The 27,886-nt window shown below is 29.7% G+C and overlaps 1 protein-coding gene across 2 annotated transcripts in view; it reads right to left on the bottom strand.

Annotated features, from left to right (window-relative positions):
* Window positions 1-27,886, bottom strand: part of LOC112686242 — a 245,020-nt gene that overhangs the window by 44,993 nt on the left and 172,141 nt on the right. For both annotated transcript variants that reach the window (XM_025558448.1, XM_025558449.1), the window contains exons 8-9: window positions 12,053-12,251; window positions 9,893-10,029 (exon numbers count right to left, since the gene is read on the bottom strand). In XM_025558448.1, coding sequence (XP_025414233.1) covers window positions 9,893-10,029; window positions 12,053-12,251 — 336 coding nt within the window. The remainder of the gene's footprint in view (window positions 1-9,892; window positions 10,030-12,052; window positions 12,252-27,886) is intronic.

A 27,886-nucleotide genomic window follows, 5' to 3' on the forward strand; every position in this document is an offset into this window, starting at 1 on the left:
GGATAGTTTATTCAAAGTATCAATAGCAGATTTGGATTTCTGACAAACCACCGATCCGCGATGCACACGGCTCGTCCGTAAGTAGTGGTGTAGCCTCACATAAAAGGACCCCGGTGCCGTATCTACCTACTAGGCTACCAAAGTGATATTATCTTTACATGCAAATTCAAGGTATAAACATTATATTGTATTTTTTTTTTTTTTATGTAAATACTTATTTAATACGAAATGATAAATAAATTAATTAAAAATAGACGAATGTTGCATGTACTATTAATATTCTACTTCAATACTGATTGTTACTGGAACTACCACGTACGATTTGGAAAGTTATTATTAAAATACCATCAACATTGTCAATGATTTTAGAGAAGTATAGTTTTAGAAATGTCTAAGGTACCCCCTGTGCTCAGGAGCTCCGAGGAACTGCCCCTCTTTTGCCCTATGATAGCTACGCCACTGTCCGTGAGGTGTGCGCGCCCTCTGGGCATTTGCGTGACCGTCGTCGGCCCCGTGCACCCGCCGTCCATCATGTCCACTTATCGTGGTCGAATAAGCCGTTTCCCATCCTGATGTGCACGATCCATCGCACAGTGGTCCGAAATGAAAATAGTTGGCCAAAAATGATTTTTTTGAATTTCAAAAAATCAAAATTTTTCTTTTGTATATCATTTCTACAAAACTTAAGGTATGTAATTGTAAAACAATAATTGTGTAATGTATTTATATTCATGGAAAAATAAAACATTTAAGTAGAGAAAATAAATTATTTTAACAAATACTACAATTTTTTATTCGGTAATCATTTCTTAATTAAATTGTCCCCACCAAATATAATAAAAGTCAACCAAAATATTTTCATTTAATATATATAATATACTAGCTGAACCGAAAAACGTTGTTTTGACATATAAATTATTTTTAGAGAATATTTTGCTAGAAAACATAACTTATTTAATATAAGTGTGTAAGGATGTGGTATATAAGTGGAAAAGATATGGAGTGTTGTGAACAGTGACGAAATACAAAAATGAAAAAAACATCAAACATTTATTTTTTTTAATTCTTTATTCAAAATGATCCTTTAAAATTATATATATCGTTAATTATGACAATATTATTAAAAAATAATATTAATCCCTTAATGCAACAGAGTGTACAATATTTTTTTTTTATCCCATCTTTCACCAACACAAACAAACCAGATGGTTCGAGAGCACGCTGCGTCTAATTATCCGTGTGAAAAACATGATGTGATCAAATCTAAGCCACAAACAGACATCTTTTGGCCTTGAAACTTATTTATAGTCATTGTAAATGCCAATCTAATTGGAAATTTAAGGCGTTTAAATTGTATTGGCACATCTGTGGGTATAATAGGGATTCGCGGTAATAATATATTTTTCATCTCAGAATTTGCCATTTAAAATTATGGCTTCGATAACATTTTTCATTACTTTTTTAATGACTAACCACGTTTCACAAACGTGGTAGGTTCAAATTACGAAGCAAAATAACCGGAGGTCCAACCTTCAATTGTAAATTATGCGGTGGCATGCCTGGTAAATCCAATGAGTTTAAAAATTCTGTTGGATAATTTACAGCTTCAGTAGCATCGCAAACTGGATCAATAGGTTTGTATGACACCAAGTCTCCTGGTAACAAATGTTCTATCTTGAGATTCAATTCATTGACGTTCACATTTTTTGTTGCTAAAATTGCTCTTTCTGTCAGCCACTCATTGTCATGTCAGCCACTTTGTGTATTGTCTGTGTACATTGAGAAATATCTGGTCAATGAGAGCATCTTACGAATCAATGATTGTGCAGAAATCGGTCTGTAATTGTATGCATCCCGTTTCATCTGTAGTAACTTTCCCATCACCGATATCTTACAATTAATTGAGAACCTTCCGCACGCAGCTTTTTTTGATTAAATAGCATCGTTCGCTCTCTATCTTTACATACATGTCGACCATGAATTGTTGACAAAACTCACGACATCGTAGAATAACGTTGTCCTAATCGCATCTAATCACAAACCGATATGCATAAAAATCCTTCAAATAAACATTATTGTTTGTTTTGGTACCTGTTGCGGGATCTTGTTGTTTAATATTTATGCAATATCCATCATTTAATACTAAAAGTAAAATTAATAGTTTTTAAATAGTTTTTAGTAGTTTTTTAATAGTATCATTTAATAATTAATTTTCAATTGCTCAGTTATCGACCGGGTCAAAAATTATTAAATTGAACTCTGATTTATTAAACAATAGCACTTAGGAGTATAAAAAATAGATAAAAACCTATTCACAAACCTACCAAATATACATGTATATACATAATTTCATTAAAATCGGTTAAACCGTTTTGGAGGAGTATGGTAACAAACACTGTGACTCACTCACCATGTTGATCCATTTTTTTGGTGTTGGCCGGGGGTCCTATTTTAAGAATTAATTATATCATATGGACAATTTTATAAGCTAAAGCGCGCTATAGCTTTTTCAATTCGAAAAAACATACCGGAACTCAAAAAATCAATCATCAAAAAAATTTTTAAAAAAAGAGTTTTTCCAAAATTGTTTTCGTAAAAACCATCTCCTGGCAATTATGAACAGTTAAAAAAAAAATTTGAGCCAAATCGGCCCAACCGTTCTCAATTGATGAATTCTTATAAATTTTTGGCTTCATTTTTTATGTATATAGATGAATTACTGATATTATTTAATGACCCCCAGTTATTATATGACGATTATTATTGACCTGTAATAGTAGTGGAAATGTATACGTTTCTAAATATTACAAAGATAAATCCATACGTATTTAAAATCTATAAAATTAATGTTTTTTCACCAAGCTTCACAGACATATTGGTATGATCTAATAAACCATTATCTACAGTACAAAAGTACCTATGTAATATTTATCTGTGCATATTTGCGCAACTCATTGTAGTAAGCAGTTGAATTTTGGTGAATCAATCAATTTATTCTGAAAAATTTTTATATACAAAATAAAAAAAAATTATAAATATGGCTTTAATTCCTAAAATTACACGAATGATAGTAGTGATGAATATTCAGAATAATATAATTTACGTAAATTAACTATTTTTAAATATCTTCTAATAACAAATATTTAAAAAGGAATAATATTATATTTTATGATTATCATTAAAAATATTTTATTCCCCATAATACAGAATTATATTGTATAATTTTTTTATTGCTTCATAATTAAAAATGAAAATATTGTTTAATTAATTTATAATATATTATTTTTAACTAGTTTTGAAAAAATTAGATTTTTGGCCGACTATTTTCATTTTTGGACCACTGTACGTCGTCTTCTCATCTGAACAGCAACGGGTTACATCTTAGCCAAGCGGGCGGGCGAGCGGACGAGCGAGTGTCCGAATTGTAAGATGGGCGATCTGTTGGTCCGAATATTTTTTCGGATTGTTTCCACTATCGAGTCTACGGAAAAAATACACTTCGGACCGTTTACACGCGCGGAGCTATTCATTAGAAACGTATAACCTACGCAAATCACTAATTCGCAACACTATAATCGTTATCATCGGTTTATCGTCACTGGAATCATCCACGGTCTTGAAAAATGATGATGCAGGTCCAAATAACATAATCAACAGGAATAAACAAACGATTTCGATTGATTTTTAGTACGACTCGTGAACGGATAAGTGTTAACAATGTGCTAGTAATGGATGTCATTTAAATCACGAATTAGATAGCATTCTAACGAATCGGCTCCGTATAAACGACCAGTGCAATGTCAGTTGCTCATATCGAAAACAACAAAAAAAAAAAAAAAAAAAGGTTTGGTTTATACGTGAGCGATAATATTACTTATCGCCTGACCGCTAGCGAAATCGCGTTCCCCTAGGACCTATCGTTGCCAAGAGATGCACGGACCACGAGCAGGGGTGGATCTAGAGAAGGGATTCAGGTCAGCTGACTCACAGTTAATATTTGTTGACAAAATTGGCCTCTTGAAGATTTGTTATATTTTTTAAGTGTGCCGACTCTAGGTTGAAGTTAATACTAGACCGGGGAAAATGCTCCCGGTTGCCACCGGAGTAGGGCATTATTTAGATAACATTTTATTCGAATGATTAGGTTTAAATATTATTTGAACATTTTTTATTCGATTACATATTTATTCAAATAATTATTTAAATAAAATGTTGCCCGACTCTGGTTTGCCACCATCCAAATGACACCACTCATTTAATTGTACAGTACGGTAAAACGTCTCTACGCCGGATCACGTGTAAGAAGGAATCCTCCATGAAATAAATGTTAATGTTTTCAACGGTATTCATTAGGGCTTAAATTTATATATATAATCAATATATGTAATAACAAATCGCTTTATAAATATATATAATAAAATATATAAATATAAATATATTTATAAATGATAATAAAATGAAAATATAGAATAAAAAAAAATAATAATCGCTTTATGAATGACAAAAAATGAAAATAAAAAAATTAAGACACTTGAATTGAAATTATTGAAAAATTGCACCTCGATCTTGATGGCTATGAGATACCATATACATGTTCAAATTTTCAAAGTTAAATTATCTACGGTTCGGTCGTAACATACGAGTTTTTGATCGCAGATTTGTATCGACTAAATAAGTACTCGACTTCAACAGAGGTAATGGGTGCAAATTTCATATTTCCACTGTCTAAAGGAGTGAGCTCATTCTGTAATATTACCCCATTATATCCGCAAGGCATATCTTTAATTAATTGTAGACAGTTCAAACCAAGATTTATGTTTAATACACTGTGCTTTTTTTACTGCAACTCCCATTCTACATTTTTTGTATTAATTTGCATTTTACAGCTTCTTCTACAAGTCTCAAACTTTAAACTAAAGTCATTTTTCTAGTCAATTATATTGAAATATCGAAATATTTAACATACTTTGATTTTTTTTAATTACTTTTAAAAACACGGGAAATTGTCTATTTTGAATTATTAATAAATCGTAAATGGACAAATGATCGAAATATGTAAGAAAAACTGGAATTATTGAGAAATATGCAAAAATGTGTAAAGTAAAATATAGTTAATTTCATCGGAAATCTCTTGAAACGAATTTATCACTAAATTAATTTATCAAGTCACAGTGAAAATACATATTTCCATGTAAATCCGAGTCCTAATAATGATGAACGATAAGCCTAAAAACACATAACATATTATCACATTGTGTTTTTCTATTAAAAGGTACACGCGTTTGTAATCCAGTTACATCCTGAATAAGGTCGGCTGCCGAAAAACAGTCTGACCTACTGCAAATCCGCCCCCGGCGAGTGCACGGTTAGTGCACGCAACGGCGTACACGCGTACTCGGTCGTGCGTCCCGTGGCCGTTAGGTTTTTCATCCCTGTAAACGAACCTCTTTCCGTCACCATTGGCCTGCGCCCGAGAATTATTGTCGGTGCGTGTGGTGAAGGTGAGCGCCAACGACAAAATTACTGTTGCCGTTACGGCGTATAAATCTACCGACTGGCAACGTATGCGTACACCATTCCATCCGTGAACAGAAAATATAAAACTAACGCTGCGCACGAGGACATGCGTGTCTCTTCTCGTCCTTTAAATCATTTTTCCAACCGTATTTTACAACGTTCGCTATTAATAATAGTTCTACCGCGCACGGTCCCTTATGCGAGAATAATAATAAAACAACAACATTATTATCGTAAATTATCACTCCTCTATCGGTGCGCGCAGCGTTTTTGTAAATATAACGTGTGCTCGCGAACATTTACCGTTTATGTCAGTGATGTCCAACCTTTTTCGTTTGGCGGGCCACTTTGGTAAACAATTATCTTCAAGCGGGCCACAAAGTATAAAAGTACAAAAATAATCTTATATATTGGACTTGTTTTTTTATCTTTTATTGTCTATTGAAAAGATTATGAATTGAGGTACACATCGTAGGTACACATTAGTTTTATCATTACATTATTTTAAGTACACGGGTGATATCGATATTTAATTGTAAAGTTTGCGTATGAAAATGGCAGATAGAAAAAAAACGTAAATATATTGATGATTGCCCAATTTTTAATGGTCTATAAATTACTTTTTCATTGAAATTAATGGAAAAGCCGTTTGTCTTGTGTGTCGTGAAACGGTTTCAGTTTTTAAAAAATTTAATATCAAACAACATTATGAATCAAAAAATGTTCATACATTTAATTTTTTTTTTTTTTATTTTAGAAAATTCGTAACGGGCCACATATAATATCTTTGCGGATCACATGTGGCCCGCGGGCCGCGGGTTGGGCACCACTGGTTTATGTGAACTTACGCAACGGTTATGCTTATGATTCTATTGGTGTTTCATCATAGCGAATATTATTATTATAATTACGAACCGATTTTTTTAATTGTCGGTATGTTTTTCCGGTTAGCAAACACTTACGAAACGGTTGTATTAATCGAAAACCGAGCAATCTATGGACACCGCTGGATAAACAACAAACTACTATCACCACTGTTTATCTTAAAGTGTTCTCATATGAATCGATGTGTCACACGACTTTTCTTTTAGTCGGTGACTCGAACGTGAAAAACGCGTGATAGCCCAAAAACAGTGTAACGTCTCGATTCGTATGAGAATTTTGCAAAAAATACAACTAAAGTGTTTATTTTTACATTTAAGGTAATGTCCTAATAATAAATTGAATAAACTAAGATTTTGGAGATTGAAAAATAATTTCAAAAAAATCTACTTTGGGTCATCACAGCGAGTACGCGTATACTTGTGTCCTCATCCATTCCAAAAACACCTTATATATATTTTTAATTATTTTAATTTATAATACTTTCTCTATGTTCAATATTAAAGAAAACGCTCTTTCGATATTTAATTAACTTACTAATAGTAATTTATTTGAATATATTGTTAAGTTTAGATTTTAAAATTCTGAATGAAACGTGGAATGTATTTGTTTTACCATGATGTGTCTTTTTTCGTATTTATGATTCATCAAAAGAAATTTTTGATAGGGAATATTGTCTACGATTAGTTGGTAATTCGAAGGTGGGTTATTTTATGAATTTCCCAATACTTTTCTTAAGAATTTGCAAAAACTACACAAAAGGTACAAAAAAAGCAGTGTTTATGGTATACAAATTTAAAATGTTTTTATTACTGTTTGCTATTTATAGTATGATTTTCAAAAGACTGTTATAAGCTATTTTCATATCATGTTTTCTTAGTTCTTTTAAATATATCGATAAAAGAATTATGATTTCACAGAAAGTCTTGAAAATTTAATAAAATGCTACTTATATATATTACTGATAAAGAAATATTGAGTTAAGTTTGAAAAAAATTGTATGAATGTTTGTATATTAAATTTGATAAAACTATACAAATTATGACAATCAACTTCATTTTAGTAAACAAATATCCATATAATTTTTTTATTTAAAGCTGGAAAATTGGATACAAGATTTATCATAAATTTTTTTTTTGTAGTCAAGAAAAAAAAATGACTCGAAAGTCATAAAAATAATTTATGGGCTTAATTTTATAATATTTATACACTGTTGATCGTATAAGAATAAAATATACAATACATAATTGATCACGATTTTACAAAATTGAAAAAGAAAAAATGATTATTGAAATATATGTTTATTAAAGAGTAAAAAATAATAAAATAATATAAATTTATAATTTTTTTTTTTTCTAAAGAGAATACATTTATTTCACAAAATGGAAGGGCAAAAAGGCCTAATGGTGAAAAAGTAAATTACACAATACGAAATTGTTGTGTCTATTTTATGAAAAATATTTACAACATTTATTTTTTTAATTATTCACGAAGTATAAAAATACGGTTCTATATCATGAAATGAACAGTTTAACTACATGAAAGCGACTCACATATATGTCTACATCGAGAGAGAGAGAAAGAGAGAGAGTGGTATAGCCTGTATGAAGTATTTTCAAATTTCGCAAATAGTATATATCATAATAAATAAAACAATATAGGTATCGTCCGCAGCTCAACAACTGATGTTCTACGTTTAATTTTTTAATTATATATTATATTTTCTCGGGGTTGACTAGTCATTTAAGAAATGATAAAATTATTATATAATCTCTCTACTACCCCTAGGGTGGTCCTTAAGGGATGAGGGAGTTGCCTAGACCCTGGGATTCGCAATTTTCGCTTCAATTTGGGGCCTCACGTTTGAAAAAAAAGTAGTAAATTTGGTTTTAAACTTTGTTTTATTTTCGTAGCATTTAAATTGTGTGTTATATAAAATTAGAATATATCAAAAATAATATTAAAATAACGAAGCAGGTCAAATGTATAACTACTGAAATATCTATTAATAACATTATCGTATTCGCAACTCATGTATTATACTAATATCACAGTATGATATTGTTAATTATCGAACAATAAAATAGCATTATAACAGTGATTGTTTCTACAATATCATATTTATAATGAACCTTATATACATATATATATATATATGATAAACATAAAATAACAATCACTCTCAGTATCTGACTAGCAATTTGTGTCTACTACTTTGAAATTAATGTGAAAAAATCATTGCTAATGCTATTTTATGTCATCACTAGTTTTTAGAGTGTGTTCGTTGGCTGTTAACATCAGGTGTGGTTAATAATATTATAGTGATTGATCGATTACATGATAATATTAAAAATTTAAAAGTGGTACTGAAAAACAAAAACTTAATATTTCTAATGAACATCAATATTAACGTCCAAAAAACTTTTTAGTCACATTTAAAAAAAAAAATTCTAGAATGGTACCGAAAGTGGTAAAATGTTAAGTTAAATAAATGCAAATTTCCAATTGAGTGATAATGACGATATTAATTCTGAAAAAGTATAAGTTCAATCCAGTTATAACGATAGTGATGAATATGAAATTTTTTTTTTTATTGTATTTTTTAGTATTTTTCAGTTAATTTATATTTTATTACGTTAAATTAAATTCGTATAAATATCAATAAATGACGATTAATGAATTATATATAAGTTAATAAAAAAAAAAAAAATGTTTTATGTTTTCTATAAAATTATTTTCTTCACCTAGTTATATTTTATAAAAAAAAACCTTTTTTCTATTGTAATTAGTGAGGTACTGACAAAATGTTTTGAGTGACAAAACTTATTAATGTCCTCATATGGTTTAGAGTAGATATAATAGCTAAAAAATATTACAAGTGTTTTCGTCTTAGGCTTTGTAAATCTTAAGGACGGCTTCCTAACTATCTCCATAGTTAAGCCTAGATACATAATACAATCGCTGTAAATGGAATATAATGATAAAATAATACACTTTTTTTTCTATTTTAAATTAAAGTTAGAAATGTTGGAATAAGTTGAAAATTAATTAAACTATTTTATAAAAATTAACTAAAATTTAATTATTTGTCTTTTCATTCTGTTTGTCTATTTTCTAAGCTTTGAAAGTTTATAATGTTTTTATTCTTCATGAAAAATATAGATTACTCAGTAAATACAATATACTTAATGGACATTGGTTATTACGTATTGTTATTACAAAATATGAGTGGTACAACTATAACACCCAAAATATCAAGTTTCAGAATAACAATGGTTCTGATACATTAGAATGAGAACCTGGCGCGAAACTTACGCAGAGTTAATTACATATTAATATAAGTCTAAAGAATTTCCGTTATGGCGTATAAAATAAAAAGGTTTTGTTAAATAGAATCTAAAAATATAAGTAAAATACATCAATATTTTATCACCTAAGTATACAGTTTTAGGAATTGCAATTCAAATAAATACTAGTAAAATCGATTACTCACGTTATGGTACCAACTGTAACGGATGGTACTTGATGGATTGGCTCGGGCCGCGCATTCGAAATACACGTCTTCTCCAGGACCTATGCTTCCCGTGTCCAACATACGATTGCCAAATTGTAAATGAACTATGGGAGGGTCTTGAAATAACACAAATAAAATACATTTATATTTATATATTTGTAAGAAAAATATGTAGGTTATAGACATGTATTTATGGTCTTGTAGTATAAATTTGAATTGTTAAGTCGATAATAGCAAAAGGCCAATATTATTCACTGAGAACGTATTCTTTTGCACAATCAAACTATAATATATTTTAATAAATAATAAACATGGTAATAAAGATTTAGTCTTATAATTGTTTATACACGAGATTAAATCGGAATCAATTGTACCAGTTTCATCCGAAACAGAAAGGACGTACAAATAATTTTATATAGGTATAAGTATAGGTGTGATATGTGTACATGTTACTCTACGTCATCTACATAGATTTTTATTATAATTACCAACATAATTTTTCCTTTAAACAAATCTTTTAAACACGGTCGTCGACGACAGTGACTAACGATACTTGTAAAAAGCGATCAACAATAAATAATATTAGACAACAAAAGAAAAAAAAAACATTTAAAAATCGACTATTGAACAATAAAAAATACTACTATAATGTAAAATATTATACATTGTAATGCACTTTGGTTCTCGTCCAAATAGGGAGTATAATTTCACCGAAGTAAAATATAAACAACTAACAACACATTTAATAGGATTTATTGAATTATGAATTCGATATTTAACTAGATGAAATTCGAATAAAATGGAAAACTTAATGATTACTCAATGATGAATAGAAAGTATATGCAGGAGAAGATTGGGAAACCGTTCTCCCTTCATTGTGGGTTCCAAAGAGAATAGAAAATATATCTGAATTTATGGTATTCAACTATACTTGAGATATTGTCACTAATCGCAACGTATGAGTAAATCCAATATCGTAAGAATATTGGTAACCATTGCTTGCAACCGAAATAAAAAAAAAATCGAAAATATTCGCTAAACGTAAACAATATAATACTTCTATATTTGTCGAAAAAAATGAATGTAATATAATAAACCCAAGAGAAACGATTAGGAAATCATGTCGACTCAATCGTTCATTTAATTTATAATATCTATTATTTATAACACGCTTAAAGCGTACATATACTAATATTTTTAAATATTTAATATAATATGTATTACAATGAATGATACCTATAATACATTTTAGCTATACATTAGTAATAAAAATAAAATAATTTAGTTATTCATTAATCATATATGTATATAATATAATTTAAATAATTAATATAATCTATAATCATTCTAATTAATATTATTCAATTATTGTACATTACAAGCAAACCATAATCACTTAATAGTCACTAATTGTATAATATTATATATCTTATTATATAATATTATTATAGTATTATCGGTTATACATTAGCATATATATTATTTTGATATGAATATCATATATCAGATAATCATAACTCATCACATGTTGTAATTTGATAGGTCTTACTAAAGAATCTGTATGAAAATATTATAAGTAACCCCAGTACATGCCAATAGTGCACTCCACGTCGTACCACCGAGAAAAAATGCAAACTTATCTTCATGTGTGATTCCCTTTTATGTTAAAATAACATTATATAAAGTAAGATCTGTTGTTTTTTATTTCTCAAATTAAACTGTTGTTTCCTGAGAAATCATAGAAAAAAATTCATGAAGAAATGTTACCAACACAGGCAGTAAGAAATTAAGAATTTAAAATATAATTACTGCTCTAGATTCTACACTTCCTTGTAAAGCAAAATATAATAGAATATCTAATCTAAGCTGTATAAGTAGCATGAATCTAATTTATTTTATTACAATTACTTAATGTAAGTAGAAGCTATCTCAAAAAAGAAGCCAATGAAGTAAGGATATAAAACGAAAATATTTACGAGTGTTTATATGTGTGTATTGATGTGTCGAAAAGAAACTATATTTTCGTGTTTTTGTTGCATTGAAAATAATTTTTAGATTGCTTTTTTTATCATCGTTTGAATAAATGTAAAATGAAATACAAGGTTAGGGCCGTGCAAAAATATTTGGTTATGAACTTACAATGTACGTCCAATGTGATTTTGGTTTCAATGTAATGATGATCAATTGTCTTGATGGCTGGATTGTATGCTCGGCAGACTAAGGTTGATTCGTTATCGTCATTTGCATCTATGACTACAGATGTTGGTTCTTGGAGCTTAAAATGTAGAATACTTGTCGTTACTACCGTTTCATCTTTGTCAGTTACCGTTACTGGCGTCTAAACGAAAAAAATAAAATAAAATAACTCAATGTTTGTATATTATTGTTTTCGTATTACATGAATAAGCAACAAATTATTCATATAAAGAAATAAAAAGAAAAATACACAATAATGAAAAAATAGGATTCGTTAAAATTTATACTTAAATAAATATTTTCTAAATCAACGAAAGCATTTTTTCTCCCATTTCTAGTAAAAAATACTTTTTAATCGGGTCTTCAAAATATTGTATTTGATTCGACGGTACAGGATTTTAAAATTATTATTTTCATTGTGTCTAAAATCAAGATCACTTGGATAATAATAATTACAATATTATATAATAATTATATAATATTGTAATTATTATTACAATATGTGTCCCAATTATATAATACAATTATTATATTATATAATTGGGACACATATTTTGAGACTATTGAAGCTATAACATACAAGTACAAAATTAGTTTTCTGTTATCTCTGCAGTGAATAATACTTTATTTTAATTATACTTTATTGAATAATTCATATATTTATACCGAATTTTATATTTCTACAAAAATTCAGTGCGTATATGTAAAGTTTTCATATTTTGTTTCACGATTTATTTCTATTTGATATGTATTTTGATATCTATATTAATAATTTTTGTATTTTAGGTAGTTGCAGATTTTTATGTATTAGATATTATTTAATTCATTGAAATAATATGCAATTTATTTTTGAAATCTTCAGTGTCTTCAGAAGATTTTATTTTAGGAACATGTAGTTTTAAAAAAAAGTCCGACTGAGCGGATGAGCGAAATTATAAATATCGAGCTTTCTTAAAAATTATATGAGTATGATCATCTTACTATTGTCCTTAAATTTAATAAAATACGATTTCACCCCAGGTTAAGGTTCATCATGACCTATAAGGTAAGAATTTTCAATATCTTGTGGTTGAACCATATCCAGATTTACTACTGTACCTACTTATCTGTATTGTAATGTGTTTAACGTAATTCCTATATTAAAATTGAAAAGAAATATTGTTCTCCAATGAAAATGCAACAAGTGACTGTAAAATAAAATACAATTGGAAATGTTTTGAATTACCATTCCATGATATAACAAAGGAAAGATTTATTAAGTTTTAACTAAAAATAAACATTGTATTCACGAATCATATCAAATATTCTTTATGTGATATATATTATAATAAAGTAATACATGTATCACCAATAAAATTAACAACCGTTAATCTGTAAAAATATTTAGTTTAAAGTATTGGCATGCAAGTCATGTATCTGAATCGTGTTTATATATAATTAGTTGAAGTACATAGAAATTATAAATATATCAAACTAGTATATAATTTCCAACAAACATCATAACAATGGCTAATATAAAATAGGCTATTAATTTATATATAAATTTATATTTTTAGTGTAATCATTTAACAATACAAAACAAAGACGATAAAATAGAGGTAGTCTGGTTACATTATAAATTGAGGAAGTAAAATAGTACTATTTGTATTCAATATTACAAGCTATCAAGTATAAAAGTTTGATTCAATTCACTAGTATTTATTTAATATTAACAGGGATCCGCTCGGAAGATTTTTAATATTTTAGATTAAAAAAAAATACACAAATATCTAGCCTAAAAATTTTAGATTGAAAAAATCGTAAAATACTTGTAAATTCGAATATTATTATTTTTTATTGAATTATACTGTGCCATATATTCATTTACATAGCGTGATTTTCAAAAAATCTCTTCTTATTGCACATCTAAATTATTAGAGGTAATATATTTCAAGTTCATACGTTTAGTAGTTAACGAGCAATAGCGAAGAGCGAGTTAGTGAAACTTGGCTTTAAAAAATTTGACATTTGACTAATTTATATCAATTGCATCCATTTACATTATTTCCAATATTTTATTACTACGGCATTTAATATACGGTACTATGAAGTTAAATATATAAATAAGTCCTAGTTAATACTGTCCAAAATATTCAACCAACTCATAGTAAAATTATTTGTTGGAAATCTATTGGTTTTTAATTTTATAGTCGAAAAGTCTAAAAATTATCATGAAAACAATATGTAATTGTATACATTTACTAAATAATAGCATATTTATATTCAGTGTTCTATAAAATAAAATAATGATTCGTTTATAATATATTTGTTCTGTTCACAAAGGGAAAAGTTAATAAAGGAAAACCAAAAAAATAATAATGCTAATATATATATATATAATTAAACGTATTTTGGTTGTAAATGCACATCTGTTCGTAATCATTTGCAGATGACAAGTCATGCATTTCAAAATTAATTTGATATTGAAGTATTTTCAAATGTATTGTGTCATTGATGTTATAATACTCCAATTTAAATATAACTACATATAATATTTTTACATTTTACAGTTGTGTGCGTATGAAAATGAATAATTGAGAATGGAAGACAATTGTAAACTTTTATACAATTCTTCAATGTGCAGTGGAAAACTTCTGAAAATCTATGTTAACCTACAAATTTGTTGTATAGATAATCAAAGAAAAACTATTCGAGTATAAAAAATTAATAATAAAATGAAACATATTAACTTTCATTGAACATTGAAGTGTAATATTATGTATCTATCAAATTTTATCTGTCAATAAATTTCCTAATTTAATTTCATAATTGTTACTATAAACCAATATAAAATTCACCACCCATGGGAGTTGATAAAAAAGTTTTTTATCAATTGCACCGAAAATCGCAGGTAAAGAAAGAAAAATTATGGGATGGAAAAAAGTTATACATCCATTGGGCTGCTATAAAAAGGGTATAATTTATAGGTATTATCTATTGCGCTGATCGATATTCGAGTTAATACATTTTGTGATCACCTCATTGATACATATACTGATGAAAATGCAACTTTTCCCCCCGTATCATTGGTCATCGTGTAACATATCAGACAAAAGAACAACAAATGCCTGTGAGACATTTCGCTCAGCGTTTGGGAAATATTTTTATTTACCCCATCCAAATACTTTTGTTTTTTATGAAGTTTTAAGAATAAAGTAACGCAACAATCATAATACGTGTTCACTAAGTTATCGCAAATAGACCAAACTCTACATTTATGACAAAAAAATAAAAAATAAATAGTAAAATAGACATAACTAATTTTAATATTAGACCTAAGAGCTTTTCAAAATTTGTAGGATTAGTGTAAGTATATATATAATCTACTATAGAGTAAATAATACCAAGTATATAGAATGATAAGTTTGATTTTAATTTTTGTTTTTAGCCATTATAATTTTTACTTGTCCTGTATAGTTGTTATACCGGCACAATAGATGTATACCTTTTTAACCGGCGCAATTGATGTATACTATACAGGTAGTGTCCCAAATTCGGCGCAATTGACGAATGCCAGATAAAAATACCATTTATTTTTTCATTACAAATTATATGTATTTGGTTTATAAAGTCACTCTTTATTTTTCATACGTTGTTTTTAAATAATGATGTAAACAATTCATATTACATATGCTTATGTTGTGTAAACATTGTTTAATATTTTGAAGATGGAAATGGGTGAAAAGATTAAAACACAATCGAATACTTACCTTCATAAAGGTCAAACATACGGACGAATAAATACTATATGATTTAATAATTGGTCCGTACCGGTAAAAATATAAAAATCCTGGTTAAATGACACTGTTTAAATTCTATTGTAAAAATACGCCCGTCGTATTGTACGAATACTGCGCATAGAGAGTGATCTACAAATAACCGAATTAAAATTTACCTTGAACCTATTTACGAATATAATAAATTATTAACTGCTAAAAGTACATAGTAAACGATGGCCATTCCATGATAATCAGTTGGCAACTGCGGGACGAGAGTTGCAACCATGACGAAAATATAGATACAACTTAACAATGTATAACTGGCGGCGTAAACTTTTCCTTAATTCTGTTGCAAGCGTGTGAGACGGTGTGAAGACTGCTGTTAAGTCTAACTTTGAATAGATATGAATATTGTCCCAATGGGCAATAAAATAAAATATTAATTTTATGGTCAGAATTATCGCGTGTACAACAACATAGTATAGTGTTGAAAATAAAGTCGTCGTCACGTTAAGTAGATACGATTGTTTGGATGTAGAATACGAAAATTATAATCAGAAAAACACTATTTAACTTTCTTCTAAACGTTTCATTCGTTTTGCAAATATTTAAAACAAATATTCGTGAAATTGGTTCAACGTAGGTACACGAACAATATTAAGCAGCACTTGTTTTAAGGTTATTAATAGACAAGGTACCTATGTAATAAAATCTAAATCACAGAATTTATTTCAAAAACATCGAGTGCCATCATAAATCTGATTTTTTTCGTAAGATCAACTTTGAGGTGGTATTAAAATCAAAGTGGGTTATTAGGAAGATCAAATTAAATAAACAAAAATGAAGCAAATTATAATGCTATGTAATCAGACGTATTCAAATGTTTATTCTCGCGAATCCCCCTCTCCTTTGCAAGTACGATTAATGATGATGGTTGGTTAAGCGTCACTGACTTATGAAATTAAAACGCTGCCCGCGGTGGTCTTTGTTCCAAAGACAAATATCAAGTCAAATTATTGATAATTTTGGACTCGTTACGGGATTTTACACACGGATGAAAAAGTTCCAATTCCGTGTGTGATATAGGAATATTATTATTATTTTATAATATAAACTGCAATACTTTTGTATTTATCTTTACCGCTAGTAAAGTATACTTGGTCGTGGCTGCTGGTGGTGTATTATGAAAATACAATAAAAACACGTATATAATGCGAACTCCCGTTTTTCCCGTCGTGCCATCACCGCAGAAACTCTAAAAACTTGTTCTTTATTTATTCACAGTCCGTCGACAAACATAATACACAACAAAGTTATATATACACTACAACGGCGGCGGCGGTGGTGGCGGGAGGACAGAGAGGGAGCGCAGGCAATGAATATACATATATGTTTTCCCCGTTGCACGCAGTCGGTCTGTTTGTTCAGCGCACCCCTTCCCATCCCCAAGCACCACCACCGCATATCCTTTTATTATATACGTTTTTCGCTACCGCCTCCGAGTTTTCCAGATGTAGTAGTAGTAGTAGTAGTAGTAACAGTAGTAGAAGTATTATTGTTATTACTATTATTATTTGTTTACACCAACCCGTAAAACTCGCCAAAAACTACAGTATTTCCACTGCCACTGTTGATTCGTTCGTTAAAAATGTTCGTATTTGTCTTAATATTATACAAAGTTTGAAAGCTTACCGTAGAAGTATAATACGTACTACGTTCGCCGTACACGTACTGCGAGCGCGTATTTATATTACACGTCCGCGGGTGTATACGTTCGCTCGGCGTCCGCGTCTATCTACATACCAAACGGCAACGAAATACTTTGTACAATAATACAAACAAGTACATCGTATCGCGGAACGCTTTCCGATTTCGGGCACGGAACACACGCTGGGAAGGCGGATGCCCGTCGGCTCACTCTCGTCGTCTGCCGCTGCTCTCAGCTCTGTACCCGTACGCCACGATGATAGTGGCTGTTTGTTTTGTCGCGGATCGCAGGGCCCTCGGTCATTGTGCTCTCCTCTATCATTCATCTGTTTGCTCGGATTTCGAGTTGTTACAGATCGAATGAGAACTCCAAGAACGTAACCCATCCCTCGCCACCTTTTTTGCACTCCTGTCATTGTGTCGCAAACAGCGCACATTACACACCCTCTCTGCTTCTATCCTCAGCCGTGGTTAGCTTCTCACCCCCCCCCCCCCCACGCTTCCATATAAACGCCTGCAGTCGCTACCCGTAATAGTATACACTGCCGAACGCGACGATATTTTCTTTTTGATCGTAATCCGAGTTTTCTCCCTCCCTCTCTGCGCCTTAGGTTTCGAGAATTTCGCCGGGCCCCGGGCGAGGCGACGAGAAATAGATGGACCGAATGGCAGTAATATACAATAACACTATATTATGTCGTCTCGACAATACCCGCACACCGTCGTCTTTGTTCTTTGTCGACGTTTTCAAACGTCTGACCGCGGAAAACGTCGAAAAAATTATTACAAATGTGGTTTTTTTTTTTTTTTTTTTTTTTTTTTTTTTTTTTTTTTTTTGTCGAACACTACAGCCTTGAAACCCGGGTTATATTACCGTTTGAAAATTATACAATATTTGTTTTCATGATTTCAACTCGAATATTTTTTTTTCTTTTCTTTTCATTTTATCGTCAACAATATTTGTTTCTACAATTCGGTGATTTCGAGGAAAATATATTAATATATTCCACCAAGCATCGTTATAATTATTTGCGTTTTCTAGCTGTTAAGTTATATTCGAAACATTCGGCGGGTAGGTATGTCAAGCAGTAATCGAAGGTGATGAGATACCATCACTTGCAACACATCCGAGGAAAGGGCAAAAAACGTTATGCTACAAATATAATAATGGGACGGCTCGTTTACGCACATGTATTAGTAAAGGATTTCTTTTTAGTTTCATATGTGGATCATCGAATTAATTTCATATCGTTATATAGAAACATTTCAGAGTTATCAGTATTTTGTAGTTCCCGGCATATTAGTTTACTTTTAGTTTATTAGTTTATATTTTAAATTGCTGCTTACTACTTCTTGAATAATTGTTCGGTTGTTGTACTCGCAATGGTTATGCGTGTTTATCATTTTTAAAATTTAAATCGATTTATTTACTAAAACACTCACAGAACATTTTTTATTTGTATCACCAGATTTTAAAGTTCGATATTCATAACTATCCACATTTATGCACTTTTTACCTCGACGCGTTTTAAAAACATTACTGACTTGAATATCCATAGTACTGCTCGCTTGCTTGCTGGTGAAGTGTCTAAAAGTTTCAAATCTACCAATATCTTAATATCTATTTATTTAATACATAATAGGTACTCTTGTGCTAATGATATATTTTTGTTATAAGACAATATAATATTGATATAGATTGATAATAAAAAACTTAAGTTTATGTTGTTGCAAACGAGTTTTTAATTCTTCTATATTAAAAAAAAAAAAAAAAATAATTAAATAACCATCAGTATTCGCTTAATTCGGTGTACACATAGCATGCCAAATGTTCATCATTGCTGTATTGCTGATGCTGCGATCCACCTATTATCATCAAATAATGTGCTTAATTGACCTCCGGATCCTCTTGCATCACGTGCAATACTCGTCGCGGACCATCGTCGAATACTGAAGTATGCCGGGACAATAATATAGTTTAATGATCGATCATCGTCGTGGAATGGATGAACAATTACGACAACAATGACTGCAATAATAATCATGTACATAATTTGCGTTTCAAGATGACTGTACTACATCCACCCACCGACAACCACCTATTAAGCCGGTCCCACACGATTCGTGTACTTGGCCAACATCATAATCGCAAATGCTCGCCGAGTATTTTAACTTGACGATTATGTCGTTCCTGCATTTCGTGAATTCACAGATTATTCGGCCATCATATACACTTTCCTCGTCATCGTCAATACTCAATGACCATTCCATTATTTATAACATAATCGAGGTTACTTTAAAAATTTAAATTATAAACACTTTATTTATAATATGTATTATTAAATTAAATTGTTTTAACACGCCACTACGCATAAACACGGGATATAAAATAATAAAATGCGTATTGGCGAGTGACGAGCAATGACGAGTCGTGTGAGAACTTCCACGATTTACACGCGATTATCTTTAATTCCTTTGGCTCGTGTCTAATCATCAAGACGATTAAACACCTCCTACACGACTCGTAAAGCATCACAATTGACGATTATTCTATGACAAATATTTTTCTTACACGGGCTAAAGTTTTTTCAACATATACTTAGATTAATTAAATAAAATATAAATATTTTCATATCATATATATTAATATAGCTATTCGCCATATAGTACACAAGTTTTTATATTATATGCTCTAAAAGTCTAAACAGATAATATGTAAACAATTTTGAACAGTTAAAAATATTTAATCAAAGACCTTCAACAACTATATTTATAATGATTAATGATGTACAAAAACAATAATTTCTTTATGACTTTAATATTACATACCTTTATGAATGAATAATTATTTTTCTTTTACTTACTTACATATCATAAGTATAAATAAAAGTAATTGTGTTTAGTAATGAACAGATGACTGTTTGAATTATCTTTAATGCAATTATTTGGGATACTTTTGTTTGTTTATTTTCATCCAGTAATTAGTATTCAATAAACGTAATAGATAAAATTTTTTTTCTTATTTTACAAAGTTCAAAACATATTTTATTGAAATTGTAGTACATTTTTCCCTTAGACAAATAATAAATTTAATTTATTTCTCAATTTTTTAGTACTAACATACGATAAATAAGCTAAATATTGATATTTTACACAATATCTGTTTATGCAACATACAGTAAAACTGAAAATCTTATATTATAAGTAAACAAAAATGTATAAAATTGTACCAATATCAGTAGGAAAACTTAACACGTTGGCTGCCACATGGCCGCCGGCAACCCAAGTCATTTCAGAGCGTGGTGGGCCATAATATTTTTACATAATTTGTCGTAAATGTTTACGTTTATAAAAATAGCTCTAATTGTCCGATTTTGATAAAATTTATACAGTTTTAATCAGTAAACCTTGTATAGTAATAAAAAAATAAAAAATTTCTTGGGTCGCCGGCTGGCACGTGGCCTACAAATGATATGACTTTATATAGGGGCCACTATTGGTCGCCGGCGGTCATGTTCTAAATCTAAATTTAGCTGGTATTTTTTTTTTTGCTTATCATAATTTTAACTGTTATTGTTTCTGTGACAATATATCATTTATTCGATGTCAGTCGTCTCTAGCTTTCGTTTTCGTTGTGACCGTTTTGATATAAATGTGAATTTCATTACTTTTGTGTTTTATTTTTTAAATAAAATTAAATTTTGTACAAAATGGATCAACATATGATAATAGATTCATTAAATGAATCATATGACTTTTTAAGTGAAAGTATTGACGATAGTGATACTGATCCGTTATTTCGAATTGAAAGTGAAAGTGATTTTCAAGATTCTACTGAAGACGAGGGCGAGGACGAGGACCATTCAATTTCTGAACATAATAATGTTCAACCACTTCAATCCACCTGGAATACAGTTTCAGGTAATTATCAAAAACATTTCAACTTTATTGGAAACTCTGGACCATTAGTTATATTAGACGAATGTAGTGGGCCTATAGATTTTTTCAAATTATTTCTTACCGACGAAATAATTCAACTCATGGTTATTGAAACTAATAGAAATGCTCAACAAATGTTAAGTTCGCAAAAAATATCAAGAGGTAGTAGATTTTCGTCTTGGAAGCCAATAACCAAGGTTGAGATCGAACATTTTTTTGGGTCTTTTATTATGGATGGGACTCGTGAAAATGCCATAATTATCCGACTATTGGAACAAAGCAGAACGTTACCAAAACAAAGTTGCATCAAAAATTATGAGTAGAAATAAATTTGAGCTTATTCTTCGATTTTGGCATTTTGAAAATAATGATTCTGCAGATAAAACAGACCGATTGTATAAAATTAGAAAATTATTAAATATAGCAAATGATTTATTTAAAAATGTGCATCGACCGGGGGAAATAATAGCCGTTGACGAATCAATGATACCTTATCGTGGCAGACTCAAATTTTGACAATATATTCCGAACAAAACTCATAAATATGACGTTAAATTTTTTAAAGTGTGTGGAAGTATGGGTATACATAGAAAATTATAATATACGAAGGGAAACAATCAATAAAAGGGTAATCACTATCTGAAACAATAGTATCTGATTTATGTGAAAATTATTTAAATGAAGGACAAACAATTGTCACGGATAATTTTTACACGTCTGTGCGATTGGCAGAAAAAAATGTTGTCAAAAAATACGCACTTAGTCGGAACTTTAAGAAAAAATAGGCAATTTTTACCAAAGACTGTTATCGAAAAAAAAATTAAGAAAGGAGAAATATTTGGTCTTGAAAATAATACGGGCGTAGTAGTATCAAAATTCAAAGACAAACGTGATGTTTATTTGCTTTCAACCAGACATTTACTAAGCATGTCAAACACCGCGAAAAAAACCAGAAATCACGAAGATATAATCAAACCAGATGTTATACTATTCTACAACGCTGGTAAAGCTGGAATAGATTTATCTGACCAGTTGGCGTCATATTGTACTCCAATGAGAAAAAGTGTACGTTGGTATCATAAGGTAGCAACAGAAATAATTTTGAACACATTTGTTGTAAACGCACAAATAATGTATAATCAACATAATTTTCAAAAAAAAACTCAGCATCCGTTAATTTCGAGAAGTTATAGTCGATAAACTTCTTACATTAGAATCTTCATATAGAACTGGTGTTTCACATACGAGTACATTTACCACACCAAAATTAGTTGAAAATAGATTCCATAGAAGACTAGCGACAAAACACCAACTGGAAGAGACTGAAAACAAATGCCAAAGAAATAGAAAAATAAGAAGAAGGTGCACTGAATGCTACAAAAAATATTCCTCTGAATTAGGCTATAAGTAAGCTAAAATTATTTCGAATTTAAAGTGTTTTTAATATATACTGTATAAATTATATTATTATTTTTAGAGAAGCGGTAAACAAGGCAAAAAAAGTGACAACATTTTGTAGCATTTGCCCATCAAAACCATTTGTGTGCCTCCAATGTTTCCAACATCATCAACAAAGATAAATTACATATATATAATACTCAGTGACAATACATTTTTATGTATAATTTTAATATAAAAGTAACTTTTTTCTCATATTTAATAATTTGTAATAATAAATCTTTCATTAGTTTGAATATTTTAATCGTTTTTTTTTAAAACTATCTACTTTTTGTTGTCTACGCCACGGTAAAATCTATATTTTTCTATCTCCAAGCCGTATTAAAATAAAGTCCATTTAAGAGATAATGTCGCATTTGGTAGCCGGCGACCCAAGCGGCCCCTGAAAAATAATTCGGTTTGGGTCGCCGGCTACCCAATTGGCTTCACAATAAATAAAATCGTTTGGATCGCCGGCGGCCATGTGGCAGTCAACGTATTAAAACACAAATCTTCGAAAATACGAAAGTATTTCCATAAATTAAAAATGTTTGAAAAGTATATTTCATACATTTTTGATGTAGTTCTATTAAAAATAATGTTTTGTGACTTTATTATATCATACATATTTTTCAGTGGAGGGGCCGGTGATGGGGCTGAACTGTTTTAGGAGGGGACAAGAGCCCCACCTTGCCCCTTCCCCCCCTATGGCGTCGTGCCTGTATTTTAACCGGAACATTTTGAAAATTTAGAACCGGAACCGATAATTGTCTGAAGATAATTTTTGGTTTTTTCGGTTCCAGTTTTATTTATATTTAATATATTTACCTGATAAATAATAATAGTTGAATGTTATTTGCACATCACTTTCGGTTTGTAAAACTCGTAGTTATGATTATTTTCTTATAATTCATAATTTATAAATAGTTTTGGACGACGACGTCTGGTAATGTTGTAGAATGATAAATAATAAAATAATTATCGATCAAAATACGCACCTGTATAATGTATAAAATGTTATCATGGACTTTTATTACTTTATTATTATATACTTTTATACTTTATTATTTTATTATTTATTATTTCTATAAACATTCGTATAACACTATAGAATTATTTGATAGTTGTTTTTCGGCAGTTCGTGTCGTCCATCGTTAAAAATAACATATTATACCAAAACATCCAATAAAATAATGCGATGATCAAGTATTAAATAATTTAGTACAGTTTATATATTATTATAATATTGGTCGACGAAATACAATTATAAAAATGTGCTTCGATTGATCATTCCTCGTTTATTTTTGAGAAATTAGAGTTATTTATCAGAATGCAAATTGAGGAAATCGTTGCAATGAATTGTTGGAATTAGAGCTTTCTGAGTGAAAAATAAACATTTTTTTTTTTCGCGATCACAAAATTGTTCATTGGCATATGCGTGCAAGTACGTAGAGATCCCTACCAAAAGTTACCACTCATATCAATATTACCGTTTCGTCATGCCGTCGCGTTCCACGAAAAATCAGATAATGCTCCTATAATATCTCATAATTTAGTATCCAGTAATAATTTTTTATTATTAGTGTTACAAATAATAATAATAAATAGTGTAACGATAAAAAATATAAGAATATATACGAATATATAAAATTCGATCTTGTCATAATATGTTAGTAATAATACTCCATGCAACACAGTTAATACTATTTTTAAAATTTGTTTTGGATGTTTTTAAAACAAAATATTAAATTTATTAGGTAAGCCTTTTAATAATAAGACTGCTATAATTTGGTTTTATAATTTTAGATAATATGTATGATGTTCATAATAGATTTTTTTATGATTTTTTTTTAATAAAATAACCCTTTAAACACCAGAACCATAATTCTGTAATTTTTAAGAACCAGAACCGAAACCGTACCGAATTTATTGTTTTTTTTTTTTATAAGAATCTAATTGGAACCGAAACCGAAAAAATCATAAAGGTTCCAAGCCTCGATTACAATTATATATATATATATATATATGGTAAGCAAGCCCATATTTAAAAATTTGGCACCCTCCCCCAAAAAATAAATAATAATAATATAACACTTATTATTTCGTCCATAATTGAGATTCTTTAATATTAATATATACCTTATAAATAAAAATCGTTTAATACTTTTTTTAAATAACAAATTAAACAAATTATAACATAATACAACATACTATTTTCTTTTTTTTATTATATTTTTTTTCATTAGGTTCATCATTTTTAAAATTAATTTTGCTAAAAACATTTGCCATCCCTGAAACTTGACGCCCCCGAGCATGTGCTTACCCGTGCCCCTCCCCCCATAAATATGGGCCTGATGGTAAGCCGATCTCACCCCGTCATCGCCACTAAGAATTATTGATAATAAATAACCCGTTGCGGGCACTGATAACCGCGAGTCACTATTATTTATTTCGATTAGTCGCGAACAGTTCGACGATTGTGATCGAATGATATTCGCACGTTCGGTATACGCGGTCGTTATTTAATGCATTGTACGTTTTTTTTCTCCGATCGAGGATTTCGGCACTTCACCACCGGATTGGGGAAAAATAAAAAGTAGCCCCTCCCCTTCCCTAAAAACATTAAAAGAGTGGACCGTGCACGCGTGTGCTTACAACGTTTCGCACGGCATTTCTTGACCCAAACACCCTTCCACCCTTTTTTCCTGCACTTAATGCGTTACTGCGGCCTCGGTCACTTTGTCTCTTCAACGGTTTTGTTTGAACGCGGCCGAAGTGTATTATATTATACATTTTGAACGCCATTATAATTGTTTAAACGCACCTGGCATCGTGTTGGAATTTATGTTTTCAAATGTCTTCAATTTTTAACTATCAAGCTCAAGTTGATTTAATAATATTACTAACTAATTAATCCGGCATTTTATAATTATGGCACGCACATTTACTTTTACGTATTCTCAAAACAAATGCGTACAACTCATTTATTTAATAATTAAGGAATTTCCATGCAAAACATGTTACTCGTTTCCGAATAAATATAAATACTGCTATTTCCAGTAAAGGCGTTTTTTTTCTAACGTAAGACTCTAATAAATCAAGAAGTATGAAGGACACAACAATAATTCAGAACGGGGTACTGTTCCGTAATCGTGAATACCTACCGTGTTAACACTGAATCTGATTGTTGTTATAATATTACCATTAATTATTGTATTGTCTCGAAATGATTGTTATCAAAATAACACGATATTATAACCATTTCGACGTTGTAGCATTAAAATAAATTTCGTTTTTACGATGCATTTATGTGTTTATGCAAATTAATAGGTTGAAAATACTTACAAAAATGCGTATAAAATATTTTAAAAAGAGTTTATGTTTTAATTATCATCAAGTTAATAACGAATTATGACGGTGAGTGGTCAGCCAGTGTTCAGTGGTTCATGCTTCAAATTGCATTAAATGAATAGTTCCAGGCTTGACGCCACATTAACTCAACCAGATAGCCGTCTAATTGTTGACGAGCTGTGTTCCGATGTTACGCCGTTTAGCCAATCCCATAATCGCACATTCACCCCGACATTTCGCACAAAACACCGGGGTTCACAAAATTTAAAGTGTGTTTGATGATATAGTTACATTAAGTAATGCTTTTAGTTGTATAGGTGTATTAACAATCGAAGTAATTAAAGTGAAAAAAAAAATTCTATACTCTTTTAATGTTTAGGTTAAGAAAATGTAATTATCGGTCAAATTAATAATGATAATCATCATTAGGGCCCGGATTTTTATGCAAATGCATATTCTTCTACAATTTACCTAGAATAATTTTGATTATAAATGTCGACGTTTCGTCAAGGGTTAATTTTTTTTTTCATATTTTTGCATAATTGAATGAAAATACATATTTATTGCATATTTCTTTATAGTTGTATAAATGTTGCATATTCTACAGTTCGTAGAATTTACATCTGTAAAGATGCCTACTGTCGATTGTAAATAACCCATTATACATTGATAAGCGATCGTCAATCGACATCATCATTATCGACAGCCGATGAATGACGACAAATATTGGATATTTCATAATAATGAGTTAAAAAATGAGCTCGGCGTTATTATAACACACTTTCAGTGTTTAATAGATACAATAACAAAATTAGAGAAATCAAATGTTACTTTAAGAGATAGTTTATTGCTAATAGAAAATATTAAAATTAAATTCGAAGAAGGAGGGGCAGTGATAGATTTCGCTAGATCTAAATTTACAAATGTGTTGTCGAAAAACCGTGGATATTCTACATTGGAAAAATTCGATGATATAATCAACAGCGAGGTAACTTAATGCGATGAAGATGAGGAACTGTCAGTTAAAGATTTATTGAGTTTTAAATATGCACCAATTGTATCTTGTGACGTGGAAAGAAGTTTTTCCAAACACAAAAGTATGCTTCGAGATAATCGTAGGAGTTTTCAATTCGAAAACTTGAAATTCATATTTATTATTTCATGTTGGTACTCGTCCAATAATAATAATTTAATATAAATAGTAATACTTTAATTAATTTATAATACTTTTATATTTACACAATATCATTAAAAATGTTATTTTGCATTTTTTTTTTAATAAACAATTTTTAAACATAAAATATTGTTAATTTTTACAAAAAAAAACATTTTGCATATTTTTTGTATATTTTATAGATTTTTATGGCATAAAAATCCGGACCCTAATCATCATTGTTATTGAGAATACGTTGGTAAATAGACGGGATATGTAAACTCTATATTGTATGCAAAATACATATTTCAATAATCAATACATTTTTAAAATATCAATCACAATAAAATTACTTACAACACATAAAAATAAAAATAAAGTATACTGAATATTTGATAACAACGAATTTGACGTGGTACTCAGTCTTTCAAC

The sequence above is a fragment of the Sipha flava genome, unplaced genomic scaffold (assembly GCF_003268045.1).
Source record: "Sipha flava isolate LNK unplaced genomic scaffold, YSA_version1 302_pilon_pilon, whole genome shotgun sequence".
NCBI lineage: Eukaryota > Metazoa > Arthropoda > Insecta > Hemiptera > Aphididae > Sipha > Sipha flava.